This window comes from Echeneis naucrates, chromosome 2 (assembly GCF_900963305.1).
Source record: "Echeneis naucrates chromosome 2, fEcheNa1.1, whole genome shotgun sequence".
In the NCBI taxonomy this organism is placed as follows: domain Eukaryota; kingdom Metazoa; phylum Chordata; class Actinopteri; order Carangiformes; family Echeneidae; genus Echeneis; species Echeneis naucrates.
In genome coordinates, this window is record NC_042512.1 from 17,875,030 (window position 1) to 17,897,720 (window position 22,691).

The 22,691-nt window shown below is 45.2% G+C and overlaps 1 protein-coding gene across 2 annotated transcripts in view; it reads left to right on the plus strand.

Annotated features, from left to right (window-relative positions):
- LOC115052575 (fibroblast growth factor 14-like) overlaps positions 1 to 22,401 on the plus strand; it is a 31,355-nt gene extending 8,954 nt beyond the window's left edge. The window contains exons 1-5 of one of the 2 annotated variants that reach the window (XM_029516771.1): positions 4,522 to 4,714; positions 11,051 to 11,161; positions 13,732 to 13,835; positions 20,972 to 21,170; positions 21,259 to 22,401. In XM_029516771.1, the coding sequence (XP_029372631.1) occupies positions 4,522 to 4,714; positions 11,051 to 11,161; positions 13,732 to 13,835; positions 20,972 to 21,170; positions 21,259 to 21,407 (756 nt within the window). In that variant the 3' untranslated portion in view covers positions 21,408 to 22,401. Of the gene's footprint in view, positions 1 to 4,521; positions 4,715 to 11,050; positions 11,162 to 13,731; positions 13,836 to 20,971; positions 21,171 to 21,258 lie in introns of those variants that run through there. The other variant, XM_029516761.1, reaches the window with a different exon arrangement.
- The last annotated feature ends 290 nt before the right edge of the window (positions 22,402 to 22,691 follow it).

Consider the following 22,691-nt stretch of genomic DNA (forward strand, 5'->3'; position numbering starts at 1 on the left):
TTTGTTTTTGATGTTAGATTTCAAAGGCCGATCTCTGCAGGACAAACAAATAATTCAAGATTTAGAGAAACATTAACAGTGTTACATGAGATCGACGGCGACAAGAATTCAGCTTCACTGCTACATCCATTTTAAAAACAAACAGCATCGTGTGGCCAAAAGTATGTGGACAATTTAGTCAAGCTATTCCTCACCAAACTAGGAGGACCGCTTCTCCCTGGAGCTGGTTTTGTGGATGGGGAGGCATCAGTAACATCCAAAAATACACTGTCAGATAAAAACAGCAAATAAAGTGAACAAATCAAGGATAATTAAAAAACCTGTGGGAGCTTCTCTCTAAATGCAGCAAGCAGCCCACGCCCAACATGTTCAATACTTCTGTGAAGGTGGTGGAGCAGATTGGGAGGAGGAGGTGTGTGGTGTTCTTCCTGAGAACAAAAGCATCAAAACACTCCAGACACTCTTTGTATTAGTATCTGAGCTGTTCATTGGATTCTCTCACATTCAGCCTTCACCAAAAACTAATTATACGCCCATTTATGTATTGTCCCTTTTTCCCCAGAGTGCCAAGCTTCAAGGTGTTTAAGAGCTACTTCAACCTGTATATGTCTATTTCCTCCCAGGACACTGAATTTGAAACTTTATATGCATCCAACACTCAGGGAGTCAACAAATGAGTGAAACAGCCAAAGGAGGAGTTCCCACCAGTCGGGAACAACCTTAAACTCCTGTGCTACAGTTACACAGGACGATCTGTCGTCCTGCCTGCAGCTGCTGGCTACGAACATAAAGACAGACGCTGCTGAAGGTTTCCACCACCTGTAGCAAACTCTCCACTCCATTTTGGATGATTCCTCTCATGCACGTCTCAAAGCACACCGAGTCCATGACGGGAAAACAGCGGGAGTCAACACAGGAATTATTCTGTTTCACTAATTCATCACAACAATAAAATATAAAGCCAAACCAGCACACGCCACAGCATTCTATTTTAAAACTCAGACTAAGTGACTCAGTGCAGTAACCTTAGAAGTATTAGAAAAATCTGATGAAAAGGGTGGAAATTAGTTTTAGAAGATGTCAGATATTGAGGAGAAAGAAGAAAGTTGTTCTCTTTTGTTGCCTGTAGAGGGCACCGATGACTGCAGGGCCAAAGGAAAATTGTGCAGACAAACAAATGCAAAATAGCTGCAAATAGGACAGGAAGGACTTTGTGTGCGTTTGTGTGTTCTCTCAGGAGGGACTGCACTGCTTAATGAGAGCGTGCATGTCCTTCACATGTGTGAATGTGTGCGTGTTCTTTTGCAAACCGTGAACCACGAGGAGGGCAGAATTTAAGACAGTCACATGTGATGTGTTTATTTTTTTCTGAGGGGGTGGATGGTGGAATAAGTAGATGGAAGAAGGGCGGAAAAAAAAAAAAAATCCCCTTTTGAAGTTGAAGCGCTGCGTCCCGCCTTCCTGGGATGTTATAAAAAGCAGCAGAGAAGATGAATTTTAATGTAAATGTAGCTTTGATTTATTCATAACTCTTTCACTTGGTCTGACCTGGATAAAACCACGTACACACCAACACACTGCCACTTCTTTTTCCCTTCTTTTATTCTAACTTCTATCGGGGAGGGAGAAATTTAAATAACTGTGTGTCAGCCACATCGCCCTGGATCCTGGGGAAGGTTCTGGGTTTAGGATGATTGTGTCTGGATGGATGTTTGCTCTGAAGATAATTATTTAAAATTAACAGTACTGAAAGGCTGCAATCTGATACGCTTGTGTCTGCATTCAGAGCTGTGTTTTTTTTTTTTTTTTATCATCGTGTATCACAGACAGAACAGCTGCTGTGCTGTTGATGCATCCTCCCATGAAAGCTGCTGTTGCTGAGCTCTGGTGCCACCCAGTGGTTCTAAAAAAATGACAGCAGACAGGTAGACAGACAGACAGACAGACAGAGGCCTTCACCGTCGATGGCTCTGCTCAAAGTGATGTCTGATTATTTTCTAATGGCCTTCTCTTCACTTTCTGCCCTCCAGTTCAGATCTGGAGACACACAGCAAAGAGTGAATGCGCCTTTTCATTTCTTTGACAGAGAGCCTAACCCAGCCTCGTGACAAATAATAATCTATGATGTCACATTTCCCTTTAATGGGAGATGATTAGTTTCATTAAAAGTCTATTTGTCCTTCAGTGGCCCGTTAATGTGACACACAGCTTAACAATCGCAACAACTACGAATGAAGCCACAATCTATTCTGGGATCAGAAGGTTTTGTCCCGTTGGGCCAAAAAAAAAAATCTTTGCAATCAGCATATTTAGTGAATGACAATCAATCTATTGATGGTGAGATGTCTTAAATGCACAGCTGGCATTTTGGACTGACACTGGTGGGAGAGGTTCATCTATCAGGGACGGAAATGTTAAAATTCCCAGATTTAGAGATTTATTAAATTTGTGCTAAAGACACAAGAGCCTAATATATTCAGAGAGACTTCACCCCGAAGCACATTGTCCATCCCACCAATCAATACGTCTGGCTGTTGGGGAGCTATATTTTGCTGAGCTGGATAAAGGCTCTAACCTGCTCTCAAAAATTCAGGCATTCAAGCCGTCTTGGCTGTTATTCATTTCAGGGACACAGAGACAAGAAAGGGCTCTGGGATTTTCTTTGATATCACTTTCAATGTTCTTTGTGTCCAGCTGAGTCCCAGCCCAGCTCTTTATTCTGCGGAGATGACTGACCTACATGCCGCACCGGAGAGACCAGTTCATGCTGGCTTGTGAAATTAACTTCTCCAAAAAAAAAAAGAAAAAGAATACTTTGCTTGACTCTCTTCTGATAGATCCACGACACTTTAAAACTCAGCGTTCACCCGATACCGTCCCACATGGAGGAGGGAATACGAGTGGGGGCTGCTCTCAGTCCGGCAGTGTACGCTTTCAGCAGGAAACCTGTTTCAGAGGTGCGAACACGAGTCCTCAGGTTTCTCAGCCTGTCACTCCAGCTCACCTCGTGCATTTTTCATGTTTCATCTGACAGTCACGAGCTGAACGCAGACAGGACGAGGCTGCATTGTCTGAACATCCTGCACAATGCCGCGCAGTGACATCCGTCAATTAAAATTTTACTTCCCAGCTCGGTTTCATCGTTTTTAAACATATATCCAGTGATATTCATTCAGTTTAAGCTTTTAATTTTAGGACAAAGGCTGATAAAACACAATTTCTCTGGGAAAAAAACAAGAAATTGTAAAAATCAGTGTTAGTTTAATAATAATAATAATAATAATAATAATAATAATAATAATAATAATAATAATAGAAATAGGAATAAATAAATAAATAAATAAATAAATAAATTTGGGAATAATTCAGCACCAAACAGGCAACAAACGCCCTCATTTTTTATCCCGGGACCACACCCGCACACACACACACACGCACGCACGCCTCTGGCCCTTAATGAGGATGACAGGTTGTTTTTGGGAGCGCGTGTGTGACTGGTAGCCGGGCGCGTGGCTCCGGAGAGCAGCGCTCGCGCTTTCTGACGTCAATTTAGCCAGAATCACCCTAAAACCTACATCCGGTTGTTCCTTTCAAAGTAATGATGGTTCATAGCGCATCTCTGATTGTGCCATTGTGGGCAAAAAATTAAATAAAAAACGTCATGGAATACTTCCTGTTTGACTTTCTGCTTTCGTCCAGAAGGACAGAAACACTGGTTTTGATTCGTAGGTCTGGTCGGCCTACACAGCTGAGGACCAGGATGAAGGTCATAACAGCAGACCTGCACAGAAAGAGGAAAGTAAAGATACAAAGAAATAAATCCATTCTGTGCAACCTCACAGCCTCGGCATTGTGCATGAAAGGAAATGTTGGTCGTTTCTGTTCAGTTAGAAATAATAACTAATAAGCAGCCCTCACTCAAAAGGGGGGGCGGGGGGGGGGGGGCGGCAGTGTGCAGCCACTCCCCATGAGGGAGGCTTTGACTTTGAAAGGCCAACCCCCTCCGTTTCCGGCGCTGCTCAGCTGACTGTCGCTGCTTTGACTCAGCTGGAGCTGCTGGCTCCGGAATACAGACGGAGGTCTTTGAGGGGGGAGGACAGGACAGACCCCCGAGACACGCGTGTCCCCTCACCGGCTGCCTGTCCGTGTAGACCATGGGGACCCCAGCTGGTGGAGCCGGTCCGGTCCGGTCGGCCGGAGGAGTCTGATCAGCTGAGATCTGACTGACAGACAGCCCGGGGGTGGGTGGGGGGGGGGGGCGGGGGGTGGGGGGGACGTGACGGACAGGTAACCGGCTGGACGTGTCCAACCGATGTCCTGACAGGGACCGGGGACAGGGGGCTGTTTATCGGGACTCTCAGCCGAAGTATGGGGCTCTCATAGCCGGGGAAGCGGAGACCGGAGCCTCGTGTCTGGGTTTGTCTGCGCTCCGTCCCCTCGGTGGGACGCAACTGAAGAGACCGGGGACGGCGGGGACGGGGACGGGGCTGTTCTTGTGTCCTCGGCTGATCCGGCGGAGACATGGCAGCGGCCATCGCCAGCGGTTTGATCCGGCAGAAGCGGCAGGCGAGAGAGCAACACGCCCACCGACCGACCGCTCACCGGCGGCGGAAAAGCCCCGGGAAGAAGCAGGGGCTGTGCAACGGGAACCTGGTCGACATCTTCTCCAAAGTCCGGATCTTTGGCCTGAAGAAGAGGCGGCTACGGAGACAAGGTGTGCATGGGGGGGGGGGCGTGCGTGTGCATGCACATAGACAACACAGCCGCGCACACAAATATATTGATATGCATATTGCGGGCGCGCTTCCACACAGAAAAGCGCACGCACGCACTTTTACGCGCGGCCACACTCCGCGGTTCAGACCACCTTCACACGTGCACGCACACACACACGCACGCAGTCATGTCTTGTGCCCCATGGTTCACTAGTTTCCAGGTACATCCATTATTGAAGCCACAGATTAGTCTGTCTAGTCTCTCTCTCTCTCTCTGTGTGTGTGCATCTCTACCTCGCTCTCTCATTTCCAGCTCCTATTATTCAAAGTGCCCGATCACCAGCTCAACATCAGACACACAAACGACAGCAAAAAAAAAAAAAAAAAAAAAAACAACCAAACAACCTGCCTCTTATTTTGAAATTCCACCTTGCTTCATGTAGTTCTGAATTTGGAGGTCAAAAAAAGTCCAAGTCAAACATCTGTGACATCCAGATTTCACCACACACTCGAATCTAAATCAGCATCATGGTTGAGTGACGGCGTGGAAATGTCTGCTGATGTACAGAGAGGTGATTAGACGGGGAAGTGCTGTTGTGATTGTGTGCCATGGAGGGCGTTCTATAGCCGAGGTGATAAGTGCTGTTGTAATCAATTGATTGTGTGGGAAAGCAGCAGGTGACGGCGTGAGGATGGAGGACGGAGGAGGCAGGAAACGAGGAGGGGAGGAGACGGAGAGGATGCTGATGTGAATTGGTTTTCCCCAGTTTGGTCTGGTGGGGGACCTGAGATCTCCTCTCCCCCGTCTTCGCTTCACTTCCTTTCTTTTTTTTTTGCCCCTCGTTTTCCCGACCACACTTTGCCCTTACGTCCTTTCTGCATTTTTAACCAACCTTTCCTCCATCTTTCAAAAACATCATCCCCTCCTCTCCGTTTTCCTCCCGTCCGTCTTTTGTCACCTTCCTCCTCTCGCTCCATCTTATCTCCTTTTTCCTTTCTCTCCCTCTGTCTTGTTTCTCCTCCACCTCCTTTTGGCCCCTCTTTGTTCTTTTCTTTCCATTTTGTGGAGAATAGATGACACCAGCCTTCTCATCTCCTTTCTCCACCAGTTCCACTGCATTTATTCCCCTTTTCTACCTCGCCTCCCTTTGTCCTTTCACTTCTTCCCATTATTTTCAATCTTTTCATCCCTCCTTCATGCTTCATGTTACATTTACCTTCTTCTTGGGGAGGAGGAGACAACAACAGGATCCTCTCTCTTTCCCTTTTTATTCATCCTTGCCTCCCGGTCACCCATTTCCCCCTCTTCATCAGTTTATTCTGTCCTTACACTTTTCCATCCAAACCTTCCCCTCTCACTCATCTTTCCGTCTTCGCCTCAGTTTATATTTTTCCTCTTTGTCTCCTCTAACCTTCGAACTTTTCACTCTTCCATCTCTTCATCTGAATTTGGAAAGAGCGTCCTCCTCTCCTGGCGTTATTTTACTTTTCCCTACCTCTGGCCTCCTTTCCCTCCTTCCATCTCTCTCTCTTCTGCGTTCTCAGCTGTGAGAGCTGCTGGTTAAACCTTGACGTCTGTCTGTCTGTCTGTGTGTGTCGCCTATCGTCTTCCAGAGGTTTTGTGAAGGGGATAGACACAGACCTGACTCCAACGGATCCAACGGCAGCCTTTACCGCTCAAACGTGTGCTTGAACCTGCATACTTTAATCAGACGGCGCGACACCGACACGGAGATGAGGCTGATGTTTTATTAAAACTGTGATATCCGTCCACTTCTGATGTGATGGTCGTGCCCTCTTGTCCACGCCCAGTCTCAGTCTGTTGGTGTGATTGGTAATTAAACGTCTGAGTGGTGCCAAAGTGGGAGGATTTTACTCAACGCTGTTTAATTCCTGCACTGAAATCAGCCTCACCACAGAGCTGTTAACCCACCTAAAGCTACTTTAGTCCGACTTTGAGTGGAGGATTTGTATGTGACATGATGAATGGTCAAATTAAAAGATAACTGCTGCCGGAAAATATTGGTTTTGTGGCTTTAAAAAAAAAAAAAAAAAAAAAAATTCCCCCACCGACTGAGTCGCATCACAATCAAGTCGAGGTGTTCATAAACTACATGCTGCTGCTGAGATGCCCCTGCTGAAATATATCCATAATCACACAAGGTTTTAAGCCAACACTAACGCAAAACCAGGCTGCGAGGTCTAAGTCTCCTCATCGAACGCAGAAACATCTAAAATCCCGAGAGGTATTTCTTGTTATGTCTTATAAATGAACACGCCACAGCAGAAAACAGCCCGTTTGACATGTTCTCCAGAAAGATACCAGAGAACAAATAACATTTCCAGCTGCTTCTTCACAATGCGCCACACGAATAAGGACAAGACAGTGAAAAATTGCTGATTGCAGTTTCAGCTCCTCATCACTGATTTATGTCTAAAATTATTTAATAAACAGTGATCTCATCTACTGAGCCAGTTACAACCTAAAACAAGGCTGCCCAAACAAAAATCACAGAACAACAGAATCTGTTTTCTCTCTTTAGGCTTCAGGTTGTTTCTGTTCTAAAACTGAGTCTAAAACTCAAAGATGAAGCGAAGAGAAACGCTTCAAATCTGCCCGTGTAATGGAATAACACAGTCGAGGGTCTTTTCCATGTCTGCTCTCTGTTGCCAGGTGCAGCTGTGCACCTCTTGAGCTGAGCAGAGTCTCACTCACAGGAGGAGGCCCTGGTATTTTTCTCTTCTACCGATTCCAGCCTCCAATCTCAGACACGTTCCTCATGCACTGTGTGTCCCTGAAATCGAGCTCACTGAGGCAACACCCCAAGTCATAATTACTGTACGTGTCAGTTCCCAGAAGGCAGCGGGGCGGGAGTTCATGCATATCTAGATCTTAACTTTAAGTGACGGTGACTGCGAGGATGAAACTGATTGCTGGTCCTGGTCTGTAGCTCAGGTGAGACCTGGACCACAAAAAGCCCGTCCTGGCCTCATGAACTGTGTGTAGTGACCAAGACGGTGAGATTACGAATACGCCAGAATGAGTAATCACTGAGGGGAAGCAGTGGGGGCGACCTGGAAGTTAAGTTGGTGATCTTTCATATATATCGACATAAGGAGGTCGCACCTGCAGAAACCTGCCTGAATAAAAGGCGGCAGAAAAATGAGAAAAGAACTATTTAAGCGTTTGAATGACATTAAAATGTCAGCGAGCATTTACTCAGAACATGCACCAGGAACTATTTTATGAAGCCGGCCTGTGACGACCAGCAGACTCCCCCGACGAGAGATAAAAAGAGATCGAGCTGCTCCGTTTCCACATGAACCTAACTCAGACGGAAAACGAATAAAATGAATAAAAAATGAATAGAAATTATAAAATGGATTCCCTAAAATTCTGAATTTTACAGTGATGAATGTAAGACAGATGTGTGACTTAATAGTGGCCTCTGCTCAGCACATTAAGAAGCAGCTTTGTTTCAAGCCGAAGCCGTATTCATGTATGAGGCAAAAGTGGCTGAACCAGATCAGAATGATCTGAACACATTTATGTTTTTACAACAATTCTGCCCTTTTCAGCACCCTCTGTGTTCCTCTAATCAGTAATCACTGGGATGTAAATGAGGGTGAAAATGGGTGCATTTAACTGGCGCTGGTGAATTCCTCACTCGGGTGCTTTTGTTGGATGAAATGGTCTGTGTGTGTGTGTGTGTGTGTGGGGAAAAAAAGGAGAAGTGTTGCTTTTATGAGACACCCATGATGATATTTTATAGCGTGTTACGCGGCGTATTCAGACTCAGACTGGGACGAATTAACAGACAATACGACATGTCAAATCAGTGCAGCCGTCTGAAGAGCTGACTGATTGAATCAGATCACATTATGGAGAAAATATAGCTGTGTGTGTGTGTGGATTGGGGAATACCCTTCCACTGGAACAGTCTGGAATCACAAGGCTGTTGCTGTGGCAACGCAAGGATGGGAATTTCCCTAGTAACAGACAGGATGCAGAGTGGGAATATCACCTTGACGACTGCGGGAATGTCACTGTGTTAGCGGTCGGCCTTTTAGGAATCGGAAAAACGCGTTGGACGGACGGATGGACAGAAATAGAAGAGGAGCTGATGGAGGAGGGGAGCCCCCCCTGTGGGGACGTATCGATCTGTTACGCCACTAACACCATTTGAGACTGTATTTCTGCTCATAATAGGCCACAGATGATGGGATAAAAATCAATCTCTCTATATCGTGAATCATATCAGATATAATAAATACATAATCGTGGCTTTCATGTGTTGTCTCACTCTCTCCTGATTAGCAGTTTGAGACAAAATATTTGTTAAAACGAGAGTTATTTGGTTGATCGAACACAATAAATTCTGCCTCTTGCTATTGAAATCATCAAACTCTTAAATCAAAGGTCATATTACAGGACAAATCAGCGACATTAAAATGTTTCCTATAAAGCCTTTTAAAGCTCCTCTTTTTCAAATCAAACTTTGTGGCCTTGAAATTTTCAATCAAGGAGCAAGTGTTCCTGTATTTACTGCCATGTCACAGAGTTTCGAGCCAGCAGAAAGACGGGATGTGTGGTTCACGCTCGGCTCCTCGTCTGACTCAGAAACACTTAAAATCCAGAGAGATATTTCACGTTATGTTCCATAAATGAAGACGGACGACAGTGACAGTGAATAATATTAAAATGTGGAGTGAACGTCTGCTCTGACAGACAGATGCCGGGCAGGTGAACTGTTATTCTGAATCTTAATGCAGCAAGAAATGCCACAGATGTCAGCCGGAATGACATTTACTCCACGCACCACGATAAAGCCTTTGCTGTTTCGTATTTATTAACAAAAAAAAAAAAAAAAAAAAATGCAGCTGCAGTGAAGACCGAGTGGAAATGCATCAGCTCGAAGAGATAGACGGGATCTGCGTTCCTGGAGATGGGTGATCCCTGCCAGCAGATCTAATATCTGTCTTTCTAATCTAACTGGGATTTCTTATTGACAACACCAGACGCTGAGCGGTGTGCAGGGAATTTAGTCAGAGTCCTAGTTACAAGCTTCACAGCGTCTCTTCCCTCCTGCTCCCCTGCTGCACAAGATGGATCCCTCACAAAGACGGAAAACACCCCGGCCTCTCTCTCTCTCACACACACACACACACACACACACACTTCATAAACTGGGTCAGTCTTAGTTTTTTTTCCTGTCTCCATCTATTAGGGTATACCTTTACGCATTCACCCTCTCTCTCTCTCACACACACACACACACACACACACACACCATCAAAGGGGATTTCCACCCTGCTCATAGCTGCATCGACGGAGGCGAAGTCACTGATGTGAGAATGGGTGTGGCCGTGAGGAGCCTTATTAAATCATCAGACACCAACAGACTAACATTGTCGGATGTGTTTGTGTGGGGGAAAGGAGAAAAAAAAAAAAAAAAAAAAAAGCCTGTGTGTACCTGCCGAGGACACTCGGCTGTTTTAGTCAGACTTAATTTTGTCCAAAGTCCTGCTATGAGTCAGTCTTTCAGCCGCCTCCCATCTCCTTTATTACCGCTCTTTCCCTTCGCCCAGAAGAGCCGCCCTTCGTTTTAGTTTTCAGTCATTTCTTGCTCGATTGCGAGACGCAGGAACCAAACAGCAAGAGGCCAAAGCTGTTTATCTGTCGCAATATGAAAAAGCCAGGAGCAGCTGCTTTACAACAATTTTCACCACAATCATTTCTTCCTGTTTGCAGATATTCGACTTCTGATTACATAACTGTGGATTTATCAAAATCCAATCATTTGTGGCAACAACACATCATAATAAAAGTCATATCTGCCCTGACATTATAGATAAGCTGCTTTAGATGTGGAGATCCGCACAATTGTCTGAGTTTTGGCAGACAGAATTTCAAAAAGCAGGATACCAATAAACAGATAAAGAGTTAACAGGATGTGGCTTCTTCAAAGTCACCCTAAGGCTTCTTTTTGGTATCAAAAGGTTCAGAAATAATTTATCTACGTTATTCAAGTGGAACAATGACTGCGAAGGAAGGATTAGTCCTGTAATGGATTGGATGTGCTCGACTAGTCTCTCCAGAGGAAATCCCTCAGGATGCAGCAGGTTACATACGGCTGTATTGTGTTTCTTTACCGACAAACTGAATTGTATCTCCAGCGTGCCTCCTAGATGTGTGTGTGTGTGTGTGTGTGTGTGTGAGAGAAGGAATTGAATTCAGGGGGATGTTTTTGTACAAAATATATAATGAATACTGCTGACCGGCCTGGCTGTCCTGACCCTCTCATCTCGCTCTGTCTCGGTCTGTTGTCATGTAGAACCACAGCTGAAGGGCATAGTGACCAGGTTGTTCTGCAGACAGGGCTTCTATCTCCAGATGGGCCAGGATGGAAGTCTGGACGGGACCAAAGACGACAGCACCAACTCCTGTGAGTAGACGCCATGAACAAGCTGCTGCGGTGACGTTAAAGTAAATTTTACGAAGACATAGGCGGAATTTTTAAAGATAGCTCTGCTTAAAATGCTCTCTTCACTTAAAACACCTGACAAACGAGCCCCATGTTCGATAAATGTCTCAATTTTCAAAGCAGGTGCAGATGTTGTGCCTGTCAATAAGATGAAAATGAATCCCAGAGTCCTTTTTTATCGTTGGATTTAGGATCAAGGCAGCAAGAAGACTCTAATAGCGTTTTCATAATGGCTCCATGTCAGACGCTGGGTGTTTTCAGAGAGCACGCCAACTGCTCCACTGAAAGCGTCAAGTGGCTGCTCGGAGGGTTTTATCTTTGAAGGCCCTGTTGATTGGACCTCTGCACCCAGCACAGCCTTCAGGGAGGAGCTGCAGATGGACGGCTTATTGATAAACGTTGCTTTTGCAATATTCTAATGTGCCACTCTAGGAGGAAATCAAATGCTAATCGGCAATAACTCCGGCAGGCATCTCGCTGGTCCAAAGAGTCCGCTCCACTTTGGCTGAGCTGGCCGTTCTGTGCCAAGAGCCTGTTGCAGCGACATCCCACTTGTTTACTATGATTTATTTATTTATGTCCTCATCAGTTTTTGGCAAATGTCTTCGGTTCACCATTTTTTAAAAAGGTTTTTCTGCCACCGCTCAGTTTGTGGATCAAACTGAAATTACTGCCGCTCGCGCTGGATGCCAATCTTCAGTCTGCCCATCAGAGACGAGACATCACTGACATTTCCTGCAGCATTTAAGTGAGCGGTTGTTCTTGTCTCCAATCAGCTGGAGGCGTACCTGCAGGTTAATGAAGCAGACGAGTGTGATCGCACTTTAAAAAGTATGATATTTATCAAAGATGATTACCTGCAGGTGGAGCCTACTTTTGATACATTTTAACCCTCAGTGCTATAAATGCTGGTTTTTCTGAACAAATTGGGAACAAAAATCTACCTACTGTTGATTACTGAGGCCTTTAATAAACCGGTCCGTCATCAGACCAGCACAGCTTTAGGTCCAAAAGAGCAAATCCACCCTAACGGCATCTATTCCAGGTTATTTTTTAACATCTCAATAACAGTGCTGCTCAAGCTTCACTAACACAGAAGGACAAAACATGCAGGCGAGTAAATAAGAGCCAAATATGTTATCTGCAGCAGCTGATATATATATATATATTCCAACCAAAAGCGTTGACAGTGAGGTGTTTGGATCCACAGAGGATCTGGGACATTGTTTTAAGAGAGGCGCTGCTGTGGAGGCAGAAAAGTCACAGCATGAAACATCATCTATGTGGCGGAGCCACAGCCAGTCAGGAAAGGAGTCGGGTCACGCACACATGAGAAGATTACAGCAGCAGAGACCGGGTATAGTTTTCACATGGGGAGAGTTGTAACACCACCAATTCCACAAAGTAGGGAAGAGGTAGGAGTCATATGATCGTTTCAGCATTTAACCACTTCATCTCCAATCTCACACGGTGATTGTCAAGGCTGGAAACAGGTGCATGCAGATTTTATTTGGGGGGGGGGGGATTTTTAATATTTGACATTGCTTCTGTCATCACAGCGTGACTGTGTGCGCCGTCAGCAGCCTGATCAATGGCTTTGTAACGATGAGAGGCATGCAGGTATAAGAGGGGTCGTCAGAATTAACCTCAGCGTGGGGCTGAATAATTTCTACTCCCCTGAAAGCTCCCAGACAAAATGTTTTCACATCTTCACATCAGAGAGAAACCAGATGCAAGAAAAATCACAGGTTCAAATCTGACAGCCAGGTGTTTCCCAAAGCTCCTCCAAATCATGAACTTTCTTTCTCTGGATGATGGACAGTGCTGGAGATGCTTGTTAAACAACTCTAACCCCCCCCCCCACCTCTAAATCAAATTGTAATGTGGAAGCTTGACTTTCTGCTGTCAATAATACTTCCTTCAGAGACGGGGAAAAGAAAAGCCTTTAATATCTTACGACCGGAATAAATCTAAAAAAGAAATAAATTAGATTAAACGATTTCACAGAAACCACAGCAGTACCTTTTAAAATATCTGCCCAAGGCTACGAGTGTGTGATCAGCGGTCTGTTCCTTTCCCGTCACCGAATGCCCTTCTTCAAATAACAGTGACCTGACGGAGCTGAGCTGGGCCAGATAATAAAATGCCATCCACTGCATTACCGGTCGGTCCAAATATCCAACATATGCAGCAGGCTACTATTTCATTTCTCTTCTGCTGAAACATTTTTTGCACAAACAAGCAGTAAATTGCTTGTTTCAGTTGGATAAATGTCATTTATTACTACAGCTGTCAGCGCTGTGTGTGTCATTGCTGAGCTGCGCAGTGACAGAAATACAGACACCAAGCGAGATGCTAATGAACGTCTTTCTGAAGAAAAGTGGGCCTCAAATTCAGAGCGGTGTTTGTGTGATATCATTTCATATTGTAAAACTTGGTCACTGTGCTGATGAGCTGCCTCCTCACCTCACTAACTGAGTGACACAGATGAGCGCACACACAAACGTGTGTCTGTCTGTTTCCGTCCTCAGCTCTGTTTAACTTAATTCCTGTGGGTCTGAGAGTCGTGGCCATCCAATCAGTGAAGACAGGCCTCTACATCGCCATGAATGGAGAGGGGCACCTCTACTCTTCGGTGAGCACACTAACGCACAAACACACACATCATGTACTGTATATGTGAGTCTCTGACATGCTTGATGTGCGAGGGAGCTGTGTTGTGTCGGGGGACTTCCAATAACATTAAGGAGAGTTAAGGAGAGTTTATGGGACTAATTCAACAGACATCTCTGTTGCACCAAAGACATTGCACAGAAAAATGACCAATACAATTCAAAAATAAAGTCGAAGAAGTCTTCATGAAGTCTCTTCGTACTTCTTGTTAAAAGCCGGATCAACTTTTCCATTGAGATGATAATACAGAGTTAGCTGTCTTCATGTCAGAGGAAAATGGGGAAGAGCTTTGAGGTTTTATGGAACAAAAGACTGGAGGCAGGTTGGTTAGACAGATGAGAAAAAGAACAGATAAATAGCTTTTAATTCATTCTGGCGAAACACATTTTTCAGATTATAGACAGTTGCAGTTACAGTTTTTCATTTTTACTTCTGTCCTCAACTGCCTCTCAGAAGAAATTCCCCCCCGAGCATAAAAGATTTAGATAAACGAAGCAAAACAAAAACACAGAAAAATAAGGAAGACAAGTAGAGTGGATGGAGAAACGAAGGAGGTGGAGAAAAATAAACGCAGGAGAGAGCATGAATTATTTCCACTCTGACTCTTCAGAGAGTTTGTGCTTGTCCTCCGATGTCTCCTCTACCTGACATCATCCCTCTCTCCTCCCCTTCATTTCCTTTTTTTTTTTTTGGTAGAGATGAGAGGTGGGGGGAGAGGAGTGGGAGGAGAGAGAAGAGATGAAAAGCAGGGAAATGAAAGGAAGAGGTGAGGAGAATAAAGGTGAGACCGGGGCATATCATGAAAAATAAAAAAAAAGGAAGAAGAAGAACAGGAAGAGGAGGTGGAGAAGAGAGGATAGACCAGGATGGGAGGCAAAACAAAGAAGGTGAGGAAGAAATAGGACACAGAGGAAATGAGAGGAGGAGGACGTGAAAAGGCTGTGTAGAACCCTCGAAAAAATATTGGTGGTAGAAAGAAAAATGAAAGATAGAAAAGGAGCCGAAACAAAAAGGCTGGAGGTAGACAATGGATGGAGGCAGCAGTGAAGATGGTGAAGAGGATGGTAGACTGAAAGAAAAGCTGGAGAAAGCCAGGAAATAGACTGAAACCGAGAGCGATAGAGAGAAGAGCTGGATGCGATCTTACCCAGAAAGAGAAAGCACAGAGATCTGTGCTGCTCTGCTGGGCTTTCTCAGTCTGTCCCTGAAAGTCACAGATGCATGAGGACTGCCTGTAAATAATTGAAGAGGGGGAGTTCCCCCCTGCACACACGCACACACACAAACACACACACACACACACACAGCAGAAATCCCCTCTAAAGCTGGCCAGAGGGAAAGCGTGAATGTTTGATCATGTTCCAGCTTTGTGATGGATGTGCAGGCTGCTGCACGATGACAAACGTAGAAATGACAGCACAGGTCTACTTAACGGCGGTGCGTGATGTTTGACCGAGGTGGGCCGAGCATCCTGGTGTGAACCGGACAGCACGCACCGAGCAACGTGTCGTCGTGTAGCAGGTGTTAGTCCGTCTCCATGCTGCTATACGTTGCTCAGAACATAATATGCTGAACACTTTTGCTTTAGTATCTACTGGACAAACATGAAACAATGACAAAATGATATTTCATGATGAAATATTGCTTCAAAAGTCGATGTCACTCTGATTCACTTCAAGTGTGAGACAAACAATAGTGCCACAAATATGAAACACAAAAGCCAGCAGCAGATTGTTTATCACCGACTATCCCTGCTCAAATTATTAATCAATGAATATTCAGTTATTTTAACTTCCAGTGAGGACATCAGTCAAGCTTCAGAGCAGGAGAATGCCCTGTCAAGATGTAGGCAGACTACGACAGAGCAATGTCATCCTTCTGTTCATATATATCAACTTGTTGCTGTCGAGATAACTCTGTGATTGATTTTGTGGTGATATTTAAAGCCAGTTTCTGAAATGTAAATGTAGGATTGTAGGAATGTAAGTCTGAGCTTGTTCCTAAATTTGCCTCCCTCCCTCCCTCCCTCCCTGAGATTCTTTATCCTCTTATTGCACATTGTTAATGATATGCTGCAAACTTAGTTTACATGGTAGGACTGTCTTATTAATCCTAGCTCCCAAGCATCTGGCAGTGCGTGGTTGTGCGTGTGCACAGCGATGCGTGCGCGAGTGTGGGTGTGGGTTTGTGTTTGTGTGTGTGCGGCTAACAGATGGCACAGTGTGCAATGAGCTGCTATGTGATAATTATGGAGCATGCTGGGAAAAGTGGGAAAAAAGTGCTAATGAGTTTAGGACTGTGTGTGTACGACGAGTGTGTTACAGAAGTGGCATGTTGTGTACGAGCGTGGCTCTGGATAGGCGTAGTTGTCGGCACGTCAGCTCAGAGATGAAAGAGGAAATGGACTTTTTCTGTAAAGTTGTTATTATCTGCAACACTACTGCTGTTACTCCTGCTGCAGGAAGAACAAGGTGAGAAATTATGTTGGCACAAAAATCAGCGAAATAAATGCTATTAAATCGTTTCTAAGGCTTCACTTTGCCTTGTGTACACCCTGAAACCTGTTTGTTTTGTTTTAAATGTGAATAGTGCTGACAGTCAAGCAGCCAAGATGGAAATGGAAATGTATTCTTCCAAACCAGCTTCGGTGACTCACACTGTCTGATGGCGAGGCCCGAGGAGCCCGAACGCCATCAATTCGAGTCCACCCTCAATCCATCTCACTTTCATCCTGTTTGTTTGCCTTTAATTCGTCTCCTTCCCGTTACGAGGTCACAAAAACAACTTTAAATACTGTAGGGGTCAGCAAACAGCCGGCCGTTCGCTGTAAAAATTTGTCGGCGTGAATGATCAGAGCACAAGTGCAAACACAACACAAAAAGAGGAGAAGCATATGGTAATAAGATTAAAATGCCATCTTAATATATTCACACAATCAGGAGTTCACGTCCAGGCCTGCGCCTCCACATCCTCTGTCTTTGTTAAATATATGTTTCATAACGGGACCGGAGCTTTTTTCCCTCTTCACCCTCTCAACGTGTCGTTTTCTGAGCTACATCTTGTCTTCTTACAACAGGTTGTTTTCAACAGACACAGATATGCGTGTGTCTGTGTGTGTGTGTGCGCACACCGCATGTCTGTGTGTGTAGGCGTGCGCCTCCATTCACAAGAGTCGGTACAGCACTCAGTGACTTGTGTGATGTCTACATCCAGAAAGATGAGAAGAGCGGCAGAGAGAATAAATGTTAGCCATGTGAGTCATCACACACACACACACACACACACACACACACTTTCTGGTGACCAGAGAGCGAATACTGGCGAGCTGTGGGGGATTTTTCAAAGACGCCACACTCTGAATCGCAGCACTAAGGATAAGCTCTTATTCTTTACAGAAACACAATTACTGGTTAACTAGCGTGATGAAAGCCACAAAGACAGTTTCAATTTGAAGGAAAACATATTGTCTCCATTTGAATCACAAACTGATTGTGACTCTGCTGGGTGAGCCGACACGCGAACCCTTTAAGTTAAGCTTAACTTAACACAGAGCCCCTCCGCGGTCAGACACTCAGTGTGGACATGAATTACGCAACAACAAAAAGACATGTGAGTCTAGTTTTAATATTTGAATCATCCTGCTCATACGTTTCGCCATCTGCGTCCTCAGAGTCCACCTGCTCTGTGAGCTGTTGCTCCGGCTCCAACATACCTGATCCAATTAAGAGCAGTGTAATTGGATGAGGTGTTCAGGTCTGAGGTGACAGAGGAACACCGAGCCGAGAGCGACTCCGATCACACTCAGACGCTGCTCTGATTGAGCGTGTCTCGGCCGGAGGACATCCTTTCATGCCGCCTCTCTAACCGCACGCCTAACTCTTAGTTTCTATGTTCAAACACTTTTCTGTCCTCCTCCTTCTCTGTGAGCATCTTTTCTTTAGGATGATTTGTTTACCCACAATCCCCCTGGGTAATTAGCGCTGTGATAATAACTGGTGTTGGAAACAAACACACCCACTCGCTGAGCAGTACACACAAACAGACACGCACCAAGAAACACACACACTGCAATGAAAAACAACCTCCCTGAGTTACAAGCAAAGTTACAATCAGAGCGATTTTATAAAACACAGTTGAATGTGTTTTATGTCATTTTAAAGAGATAGAAAACGGGCAACTAGGGCTTTGAATTAAAGTAGAATGTCTGACAGTGGAACACCGATGATCTTGTTAAAATATCACTTTGATTTGACGACGGCCATATAAGACAGAAAGCTTTGCAGATCTGAAGTTGAACTCAGTCACAGCTGACCTTTTGGTCTTTGTGACAGCTTCAGAGCTTCAGGATTTTTACTGTTATATAAACGGTGTCAGGGACTGGCTCCTTAAATGTAAAACTGCTTATGAGGAGAGTTGGGACCTAAATAATATTTTTTTTAAAAAAAGGCAGATGTGTCCTCAGTCTTTTCGGACTGGGTCACCGGTCTGAGCTCTCTGCTCTCCCTCACCGTATAATGAAGCCACTAAGCTGGCTCCTTTCCACAGGACAGCCTCCTGATTGCCTGGAGATTAACGCCTTCGATAAAGGCTGTGGAAAGACCTCATGACTCACTAAGGTACTTCTTGTTGTGCGTCTACTGGGAAGCTCCCAGTGCACAGCAGTCAATTTGTGCAGCACTGCACTGTGCCAAGATTTGACACCGCTTATTTTTTCGGTCTTCATTAGATGAGAAGCAAAGTGCCCCCCTCGGTCACGTCAGTCTGTTTTGGAGCAGGATATTTCATGAACTAATGGGCCTCCTGTTTGTCTGAGAAACAGCACAGAGCCAGCCCAGTGTGCTCGTATGCACAAATCAATGGACACGCGACGTGCATGCATGTGTGCAATGAATCTCTGCAGAGAACAGAGAAATGACAGAGCGATGAGAGAAACAGAAAGATAAGAAGTGACAGAGAGGGAGTGAGTGAAAGAGAATCCCCTGCTGCTTTTCCAATCAGGAGGCGCCGTCCTGATTTATCCTCTCCTCTCCTTCATGTCCCAATTTTCAGCCCCCTCTGCCCCGCTCTCCGATTCTTTCATTCATTGCTTCTCCCCATTGTCTTTCTGCGGGCAGCGTTTGAACATAGCTGTTTAGAAATGACGACAGAAACGCATTCAGAGTTGTGAAAATGACTCACCTGTGAGTCTGTGAGGGTTTCATCCAGAGGAACTTTCACACTTCACTTTCTCCCTCTGAATTCACCCCGAGAAGAAATGCTGCATCTTCATATGACACATCCAGCGTCTTTTATTTTAACGGCAGCATTGAATGATGAATGACCCCCTCTGACCAACATTAGTAAGCGTCTGGCAGCAGCCTCTGCACACCAGCAAAGATCACCCTCCTTAACAGATGAATAATGAATGTGAGGTACAGGTCAAGGCTTAATATATGTATTATAAATCAATGCAATCCAGGAATAAAAAAATACGAGGCTCTACAGTGAAGACAGGACTGTTAATACAAATCAAAGCGGTGGTTCCCAAAAGAGAGGATTTGATTTGTGGTGTTGTGTTTGTTTATGTGTCCCTGACACTGCAATAAATAGAGCGTTCATTCATTATCACCGGTCTTGTTTCGTTGCCAACCAATCATTTAGTCACATTTCATATAACAGCAAGTCTTCCTGTACCTCCCTCCATTCATCCCCTGGAGCCACAAGTGTGCGTTTGTGTGTTTGATGCCACCTCGTCTTCCTCTGTTTGGTGTCTTCCTATGTGAGCATGAGCGGATGTGGGACAGCATGAAATTTAGCACGTTATGTTAAAAAAAGCAATACAAATGTTTGTGTGCGCATTTCTCTCTGGCGTTTACAGCACCTTCTGCCCACACACACACACACACACACACACTGACCCCTCCCTCTCAGCGCTGGTTGGTTGCCACGGCTACAGTGTCGCCTCTCTTCCTCATGTTGCTATGAGACTCGGACCGACAGACCTGAGCTGAATGACAATGTGTCTGTGGCAAGAAGCCCTCAACAACCAATAAGAGACGGTCTAGACAAACACTTCCCAATCTGGGGTCTGGGGACCTGGTGGGGGGGGGGCGGGGGTGATTGTTTGGGTTGGCAGGAGCCTCCTCAGCCATACGAGGAACGGTTTATTAACACTGGTGCTTCTCATTGTCTCAGCAAATGTCTCGATGAGGAAATGTGTACGTTATTGTATGCCGGAAGATTAGAGGAGCTCCTTCGTGAAAATCTGTTTGATGGAAAAACAGAAAACTGCAGGAAGGCACAAATAATTACAGAAAAAAGTAAAACGGGGTTATTTAACGTTGTCTCCATCAACATGTTTATGAACACACTCATAACGACCAACCCACAGTGATTTAATCTCCCGTCAGCAAATCTTTTAATTTTATGCTTTTGAGACAGAAAATTCAGTAACAGCTACTATGACACCTAAATATTTTCTTTTGTTTGGACCAAAGGAGGAATTCAGACAGCACTTAGATTCCATCTCTCAGTATTTCGTTGATTATTAATCCAAAATGAATCTGTGGCCATCACTTCCAGCCTGCCATCCCACGTCATGCAACAAAACACTTGACCTCAACTTTTCGCTGCAGTCTGACGTCTCTGGCTGTCTGACCTCCCTAAAGGAACAATATTTCATGTCAGGCTGACTTTTCGTACTCGCGGTGACTCAGAAGTGCAAGCGGACACTTGAGGGAGACCATTTTTCTCCCAGTAAGAATAACGCCTTGTTTCTGTGCTGAAATATGCTCTGCGTTCACAGATACGAGAGGGAGGTTGAGATCTGCTGGCCTTCGTGTCAAACGTCAACTACTTTTTCTTCTCCTCATTTCTTATGATTCTTATGCATGCACACAGAGTACATCATTCATTCAGAGCAGTGCTGCTCCTCCTGGCAAGTCAATATGGGTTCTTTATTTTTCATATTACACCAGAAAAGCAGGTCTTCAGGTTTGATGGATCGACGTGAACAAATTTGGATCTGTGAGGCCAACACAGCGTTGATAAACGAGGACGGCAGACGTAGTTCAATGACATGACGGATATTTGTTGTTTTTTTTGTGTCTTTCTCTTCAGGAACTGTTTACAGCAGAGTGTAAGTTTAAGGAGTCGGTGTTTGAGAACTACTATGTGATCTACAGCTCTATGCTCTACAGACAGAAGGAGTCGGGCCGAGCTTGGTTCCTGGGCCTCAATAAAGAGGGGCAGGCCATGAAGGGCAACAGGGTCAAAAAGACCAAACCAGCTGCACACTTCCTGCCTAAACCTATAGAAGGTAACGCACGTTCTATTTATACAAACATAAACAGAGCTTATCTTTATGTCATCTCTGAAATCCCTCTTTTCTTCCTCTACCTCACCAGTTGCGATGTACCGAGAGCCTTCGTTGCACGATGTAGGGGAGGCGGTGCCCAAACTCGCAGGGGGCCCGCCTTCCAAAAGCACAACCAGCGAACCGGTGGTCATGAACGGCGGCAAACCAGTCAGCAAACCCGACAAGGAGGAGACATAGCACGTCCTCCCCCACCCACCCCCACACTTTTCGCCCTCCTCTGGCCGACCACAGGCCAGGCAAAGCCAGAGACTCGCCTTGCCCCCCCCCCACTGCTGCGCTCTCAAATAACAAATCGACGACAAAAAGGTAACAAAAGCAAACAAACAAACGGCTCCAGTTCAGACTGGTCAGCAGTGGGGCTGCACATCCCGCCTCACCTCCCTCCCCCTCGGATGGATCAGGGGTTGTGGGGCAGGGCCGGGGGGGGCCGAGTGCTGCGGCTGGTGGCGGCGGGGGGAAAGAGGAGAAAGACGACGGGCCGGACTCGGCCAGATATTCTGGATCAGGGACAGTGGCATGCCCTCATACTGGAGACAGAATGACTTCTTTAAAATATTAACTAAACATATAAAAAAAAGAAAACATGTCGTCTTCACTGGTATTTTTCTGTGACAATCTGTAAGAATGAGGCCCCTTTTTTCCTTCCTGTTTTCTGTTGCCAAGTATGCTTACACACACACACACACACACACACACACACACACACACACACACACACACACACACACACACCTTGGATTCAATCTTTGAGTAAACAAAAGCCAAATTAAAAACATAAGCAAACATCAGATGAAGGAACACCTAAAACAGCCAACACTGATGATTCAGAGGACTCTTAGCTATCAATCAATTCCTCCAATTTCCAGTGAACGAACATACAAACCATGGAGCCGTCTCTAATTTTCATCACTATATTATATATCCGTCATATTTCAGACCACAGAGCTTGGAGCATGTTTGTCTTTTCAGTATTCCTTTATTATCTATTTATTACTCTGCACAAACACAAGCACTTGTGACTATCCAGCTGCGTTGTTGTACAGACAAAATGGATTTTAGTTCCTACCTCTCTGTCTGCCTGTCTGTCTGTCAGCTTCCCCCCCCCCATTCCCTTTTATGATTGCTTTGACTTTCACATCTCCAACACAAGTGTAGCTCAGGAGAGGGGGGGGCTGGGTATCAGTCAACATGCCTTTGACATTAAAATGAGCGTGTAGCTGAAAACTGGAAGGTTTTCACAGATTCCCTGTTTGTAGCAACAAGGAGAATATTGGGGGGGGGGGCATGCTGCATCCAAGCAGCATGGTAGCAGTCAGTGTTTACATGGAGGAGCAGATATTGTAGATGGAGGTTGATCAAACCTCAAAGAGGGTCAGAGGGTGGTGGTACTTTTAAATCACGTTCCCTTGACAAGTACTTGAAATGAAAGGTTGGAATGAGGGTAAGAGTTAACAGGGTAAA